Source organism: Montipora foliosa, chromosome 9 (genome assembly GCF_036669935.1).
Source record: "Montipora foliosa isolate CH-2021 chromosome 9, ASM3666993v2, whole genome shotgun sequence".
In the NCBI taxonomy this organism is placed as follows: domain Eukaryota; kingdom Metazoa; phylum Cnidaria; class Anthozoa; order Scleractinia; family Acroporidae; genus Montipora; species Montipora foliosa.
The window spans coordinates 7,134,191-7,141,690 of NC_090877.1; the positions used below are offsets into that span (position 1 = coordinate 7,134,191).

The following is a 7,500-nucleotide window of genomic DNA, read 5'->3' on the forward strand; positions in this document are numbered from 1 at the left end:
GGCGGTTACTTAGCGACCGAATCCTCACGTGATACTTCATGTTGTGTGGGCTCACTTAACAAAAGCGGAATCACTGCAAAGAAATGTGCGGGGAAGCGGGACACAGTGGGCTCAAGCCACAGTCAGCAAACATATCATGAGGCATGCGGTTTGAAGAGTGCCGTCCGTCCAAGGTTGTGGACAGCGGTTGGATCAAAGTGAGCTCTGTGCAAACGGATCCCACATTGCTGCGCTACGCTTCGGTCATCACGGAACAAAAGAAATGTTGGGAGCTGTTGACTCAAAAGTTTGACCAGTTTCAAACATCGTGCAACTCCCAACAACACGCAACACGTAACACTCAGCAATGTTGCGCCCGTTTGCACGGCGCTTTCGCAAACTGTCCCCGTTACGCGACATTTTTCGCGCACATGAATTGAGGACCGAAAGAAAAGGGGGTAAGAAACTTGACTTCCGTAAAGCTTTCAATAGCATTTATTACCTGTGGATAGGTTAGCGTCTCACAATCTATAACGTCTTGAAAGCCAGGCTGACCACGTTCCAAGAGGCACATGAAAAACTTTAACAACAGCTTTGGGGAAAAAAAAAAAAAAGAATCACGAATAGTGAGATTTATTTTGAGTTTTGTACTGTATATAAAGTGACTAGATGAAAACAAAGAGCAACAAGTGAAGCTGGTAAGTGGTACTGAATTTTGCTGGAGGGGTCAGCTCTAAATTTTCACTGTGTAAACGAAAATCCTTGAGAGGAGTAATTCGTCAAAGCTACCAAGTTCGATTTTCCTACGGCAACGGGGAAGTGGGGAATGGTGATGAAAATGACTCGGAGGGCTTCTACTTATAACAGAAAATCTTTAAACAAGTAATAGTCTTCACTACATCTGCTTCCGCCTTAGATAGTATGAAAGGCAGTTGAGATATGTTTAAATTACATGCTGAACATGTCGCCCTTGCTTCCGATTTGCGTCTGACAAATCCTCGCTTTGCATCAGATTTGCTTGAATGTATGATTTTTCAATCGCTAACCCGACAGGCACTTTGGTTCTCCTTGCGCGTCGTGTAGAACAATACCAATACCACTTGCGCGCCCGTTTAAGCAATACCGATACCACCTTGCGCGCCCGGTCCAGCAAATTGAATTGGGAAAGCACTAGATAACATCGACCAAAACCTGGTGAGCCATATATGCCGCTCACAAAGTGGAACTTTTAATAATTAACTCTCTTATTTTTTCTTTATTTTCTTTACACCCGTTACAGGATCCGTTCCGACAGTGGGAAGAGCGCCGGAAATTTGTTAGCTGCAAATGAAAGACTGAAAATCAATTCGCTAACAACAGAACCCAACCTGGGAAAATTTATGATATGAAGAAAATTACTGTAACGTCTCGAAAATGACCGATCTATTGACCGTTTTATAACTGAAATAATCCTCGCCGCGATCGATCAGAAGCGAGAGAGCGAGGAGCGAGCGAAAACGAAGTGATCATCTTTCAAGACTCCGCTGACATATCGATGTCTCACCAGGTTTACGTCGATGTTATCTAGTGCTTTCCTCGAAATTGATTGCCCTTACAATATCTACCAATTTATACAATTACCCTTTTTACGCGGGGACTTCTAGGTTGCCTCCTCAGGTTTTGGCCTCTAGGCCATAGAGGCCAAAGCACTGAGGGGGCAAAAAAATCCTACCATATTTGCGTAAAGGACGCCAAGCCCCTGATGAAATCTTAAATTATTGCCGTTTAAATAAAATCAAGTTTGTTATCATGTTCCTTCCACCATGTAATTTAAAAGCAACAAAATTCAATAGTTACCATCACATCTTCAAAAGGAAGCTTCTTTAGACAAGGAAGGAGGAAAACATCGTTCACTTTGTAACACAATATGGCACATCTTCTCAACAGTTAAAGATCGCTGTCTTTTAAAAAACTCACAGTGCTTAATTAATCTCGCATCTTCCCACATCGTGTTCCGGGTCGATTTTTCTGAAAGGGCGTCAGATGTGGATTCAGAGGCGGCCCAATCCCAGATTTCTTTGCTAAGCTAAAGGGACAGTTTCATGGTTTTGCGCATGTCCAACCTTTAGCGAAAGCAGTAGTAAATTTTACGGTTTCTTACTGAACCAGATGATGGTCATTAATCACAGACAATATTAAGGCAAATATATTGAATGACTGAAGTCCAAATTTGGTGGAAAATACTGCGGGTTTACACAGAAAATATCAAATTTAGTTTTGACCATCGAATTTATTGTACGAGCCAAACATTTTATTCTACGCAAGACTTGTCCTAACGCACAAGTCTATTCGCATGCGGTAGTTTCACAACACAACGGAAATGATTGCAAAAGTAATTCCATTTCATGAGTAATTCCACTTCTATGCCATTGTATTCCTAGCTGCATCAGTGCTTTCGATTGTTTCAATAACAACGGAATTAAATGGGCTGACGTGAAAGTTTGCCCATGCGCAGAGAAATGAAACCCTCCCTTTAAGTCTGATTTCAATTAACCCATAATTGATAAGGTTTATACGCAGAATCTACCCACGGCTAGGATTACTACCTTGTTGGTAGTGATGTGACTTGCGTGTTCTAATGATCCCTGGAGCTGTACCGGCTTAAGTCTTGTACTACTTGCAGGGTCACCCATGCTGCTTTTCACCTTCCAATTTCCCAGGCACTGCCACCCTGAATAACTGTGTTATTATTGCTTGTGTACGGCAACCGTACAAGGAATTCAAGATCTACGACGGCGACGGTCGACGAAAACGTCACCTCAAAATCTCGTCAAGTGTCAGTCATAGTTTTGAATTTCCAACTAAATTTCACTTTGTAATCATATTTATGATTGTCTTCTGACAATGTCCATTCCGTTTTCATAACATTTCTTGCCTTGTGAATTAGTTTAGTCTTAATTATTATCTGTTTCCTTCGTTCCTTTCTTTACTTGTAAATAAGAAGCAGCCAACTCGAAAGCTTTGCTACTTTGGCTGTTGCACACTAATTCAAAAATTGTACACAATTATACATCTTCTATTATTTTGTTTTCTGTAGTTTTTTTTTTTTTCTTCTTCCTTTTTCGGAATAGTGTGAATAGTGTGAATAAAGGTTGTTGTTGTTGTTTTTCTTTATCATAAGTCTTTCGCGATTATTCAGTCTCGTTCACGTCCTACAATGTGGGCCGGGCGGCGAAGTATTCTAAAAAGAAATTGGTACGAGCGGTTTTAGAGTTAAAAAAGAGAAAGAAAGATTATCAAATTTGGTGATTTCACGTCTTCGTTATGCAGAGGACCGCAAAGATACTTGCTAAGATCCGTGCTGCACGTGCAGCACGATTATTTATTAACTTCTTACTAACCGAGCGCGAGGGCCGTACTGGGGAATATTGGCCCGAGGTCGTGGCAGTACGGACCGAGCGCAGCGAGGTCCGTACAAAAACGACCCAGGGCCAATATTCCCCAGTACGGCTCGAGCTAGCTCGGTTAGTAAATAGTTTATTATATGGCTTTTTAATTACCTTTTGCTTTGTTTTTGCAAGCCCGTAATCGGCCCGTGGGCATTACGGGAGAATAATGCCCTACAATTCAGTCACAATTAGCCAATCAGAGCGCGCATTATATCGGCTACAAATACAAGCCATATAATAAGCTCTTTTAACCAATTATATTAATGTTTTGTGGCTATGTCGTAGTCGTAGCCGTCGCAGATCTTAAACTCCCTGTTATCTAAGATAGCGACGCCCGCGGTCGAGACCGAAAAAAGAGATTCTCTAATTCACGTATATTTCCCGAAGCAAACGCTTTCTTTAAAAAGATATTCAAACAAATTTGATGGTAAACAACATTCCCTCTTATTTTTTGTTGGAAAGCAGGTTCATTTAAGCACTACTCAGACTAGTTTCGCTCTGGGCTAAGTAGCACATTTTAATCACACTAATCATAAAAATTACAATTTCCTAGATGGTGATTGGTTTAAAAAACTCATATTTTTCACTAATTTACCTTCCAAGTTGTCATCGGACAGTTCAAGAAGCCAATCACATTCAAAGTTGTAGTTTAAATCAACCAATCACAGCCTTGGTTTCAATCACCATAGAAACAGTGTAAATAGTCCTAAATTGTGGCTTTCTCTCTTTCAGAGCGACATTAAACAATTTTACGCCTCCTTTGACATCCAAGTTTCCCCTTTCTTTCATAACTTGGCTCTTCTTCTTTTCTCGGAAATTGTAATTTTTATGTTTAATTGACAAGAGGACTTCGTGTCGTCCAATTCGGTCGGTCATCATACTCCTGATAAACAAATAGGACTCCCGCGGATTTTGTTATCACTCGTATGATTACAGCTAGACCGAATTGGACTCCACTTAGTCCCATTACCATTACTAATTGAAAGGGGTAGAATCGTCGCCAAGTGATATCAACAATGCAAATTGAGGCGACCATCTTGTTGCTACTTAAGCTGCTTAAACTCTTCATTGGCTTCACGGTTATCAAAGCTACGCATGCCCCATGGAAGGACTTCAAGACGCAAGAAATAAGATGCAAGCCAGTCATTACTATTCAATGCTTAATTATGAACAAGGTTGATCAATCTTTACGGAGGCTGTTGCGTTGAAAACTGAAATAAATTCGATCTGAAAAAAACCTGGAATAGCAACGATACTGTTTGTTTAATTTTCAGGATACAAGTATTTGACATTTGCTTTCTCCAATGGCATTTGACCACCTTGTACTTCCATTTGCAAACTTTTTGCCGCGTTTTCTTTCGGTGAAGTATGTTCTTGTCTGCAAAGAAGAGAGCGTGGTCTGTTTATTTCCCAACTAACACAAGGCTTCGTATAGCCTACACTATGTCAGAGGTTTATTTAACTTACTCCTCGGTTTCCCGTTATCAGTCAGAGCCGAATCCTATTCTACGTTCCTTACGGGAAAAGTGAAAAAACAAAACAAAAACAAGACCCTGGGCTGGATCCTAACACTATGTTTCTTCGGACAAAGTAGTTAATTGATGGTACGGGAGGTTATCAATGGAGTGTTAAGTCTTTTTACGTGACACACGGTTGGCGCAATGGCGAAATCACTCGCCTCCAACAAATTTGCCCCGGGTACGTATACTCCGGTTACCCGTTCCTCCCCTCCAAAAAAGAATTATATTTTATTGGACTTGGAGTCTCTCCAATGAGTAGAGTACTTGCTCTTGGCCATATCGCCTTAGGACTACAATAGAGCGGTTTTCAATTGAGTGTCGAAAGTAATTAGCGAATTACTTTGTTTTGCATCTGCTTCACTCTGTGATTGGTTCAAAGTTCTCTGGCCACTTTTTCAACCAATCAGAAGTGAAAGCAAAACCAATCGTAGCTCACGCGTGCACGTTTTCCCGCGCTTTGTGTCGGCTACCTGTAATTACTTCGGGTTTTGATTGGTTTACTGCATTGTCTCCGTCCTTTTTGATTGGCCAAAGTAATTACTTTGGTTTTGGTTTTACGACACTCATTTGAAAAGCGCTCTAAAGTGATCATTGTTATTTATGCCAAAAATAAAAATAAGTGGTTATTAAAAAATTGTTGATAAAACCTCAAAACATGGCGTAGACAATCTACAACAGTGTCCTCGGGAATTCCCTTGATGTTCTCGAAACATTCTTTTAACAGCTCCTGCAAAGAAATACATAATCATATTAAAGCGGGCAGCAAAGAGTAATTGCAGAATACTCGGCCACTCGAACCAACGCTTCCTCGTTCAAGGCTACGCGGATATGTGGTTACCAAGTGGCTAAGTGAGTGGGTGAATGAGTGATTACGCTGTTAACATATAGAAACGCGTAAACTGTGGCAAGGTGGCTACGCGGCTACGTGACTCCGAAAGTTTCCGTTGTACTTCTATCGCCTACATGGTCAGTGACGATCATCGCTATGAGATGCCTCACCTTTTTAGACGCTTTAAGAACGAGGTAAATTGTATACCCAGAGGTTTTCTTGCCACTGTTTGAACTTAGCCATGTAGCCACGTAGCCACAGTTTGCGTGTTTGCGCGTAACAGAGTAGCCACGTAGCTGCAAAAAAGTGTTTTGGAGTTATTCTACAGTTAAGATCCGCAAGCAAGCAGTCTCTTATCTCACTGGATGAAGGTATGGGAATCAGTTCATCCATTGCTTCCGTTGTGGATTCATGCTGTATAACTCTAAATATAATGTTAAACGAGTTCTAAACACCGATATATGCAGACTGCAGGTGTCGAACATTGAAGAGTGTTTCAACATAAATCCTATTAACCCTATTAACTTCAAAAGTAAACTCACCAGGTCATTCTTTTCCATAATACAATTCAGCAATTCTTTGCTACAGCTTGTTAAAAAAAGTCACCAAAAAATTCAATTAGTCCCTATGACTGCCTTCTTGTCATGTTACCACGGTACACATTAAAAACTTGAATAAACCAGGCAACAATTTGGGACACTAAAGCCTTATATGTAGCAGATGGAACATGCCTCTCCTCGATCAACTGTGTGTGCTCGTCTAGAAAGGCAGTAAGCGACCGAGAAGCATGCAAGGAGCTCCGCTCACACACGAAATGCAAAAATATATTAAAAATAATGCCACTAAGGATATTGACTGAAGTGAGGAAAAATATCAAACTTACCTGGGTGGAACGCACTTGGTCTTGAGAAGCTTAGAGATTGAATCTCGAGCCCAAAACCTTTTCTCATTAACACATCTGGACAGCACTCCAGATACGAAATGCTGTGATAACACATTTGCATTTTCAGACTAAAGGTGGAGGCAAAAAAACAAAACAGTAACTAAGATACCGTAATTCATCGGTTCTCAGTTCTTGGTCATTATACGAGTGATAAATCTCATTGCCTCTAAAAGCACCGGTACTGTAGGTTGCAAGAACGAAATCTACACAGGAAGAGTGGCCTCAGAAAATGATAAGTTACTTACTAAGAAATTCGAAATGAAAATGATCTAATGGAGAATTTGAAATGGAAGCCGTTTGCCACATTACGATTTGCGTGAGAAGCAAGGAAATTTAGAGGCTAGCCTGCAAGCAGACTCTCTCTTCACAGGGCGAGCGAGAAAGGTGGGGGACTGGAGCAGAGAGAAGAGACGGGGGCTATTTGAGGCTATTTCGAGGCAGGTGCAGGAAGCACCCATTCCGCCTTCCCATCAAAAGCAAATTGAAGCAAAGATCTCCAATCCAATGTACATGTAGAGCCTGTTCATATGCTCATCTTAAGGGCTCCTGGCAAAAAATAATTTTTGGGGGGTTCTATGGAGCTATGAAAAACATTCACCGGAACTAGAGCACGGGACACTAAAGACCTTAATATTATCTTTGTAAGCAAGATTAAGGAAGTTCTTCGTACATTTCAGGAGTAACACAATTTTTGTATGATTCAAAGCTCCAATAATTGCACTGAAAACATGGGTACTTTTGGGACATACCTTGAAAACACTTACTATATTACTATAAAAGTTTTTTCATAGCCATTAACTC

At 40.8% G+C, this 7,500-nt stretch overlaps 1 protein-coding gene across 1 annotated transcript in view; it reads right to left on the reverse strand.

The window, feature by feature from the left end:
* The window catches only part of LOC137970985 (nucleolar protein 11-like), a 29,067-nt gene that overhangs the window by 2,720 nt on the left and 18,847 nt on the right, over positions 1–7,500 (reverse strand). Inside the window, exons 15-20 of the mRNA XM_068817675.1 lie at positions 6,640–6,767; positions 6,299–6,344; positions 5,575–5,654; positions 4,687–4,785; positions 1,816–1,894; positions 482–571 (exon numbers count right to left, since the gene is read on the reverse strand). Coding sequence (XP_068673776.1) covers positions 482–571; positions 1,816–1,894; positions 4,687–4,785; positions 5,575–5,654; positions 6,299–6,344; positions 6,640–6,767 — 522 coding nt within the window. The remainder of the gene's footprint in view (positions 1–481; positions 572–1,815; positions 1,895–4,686; positions 4,786–5,574; positions 5,655–6,298; positions 6,345–6,639; positions 6,768–7,500) is intronic.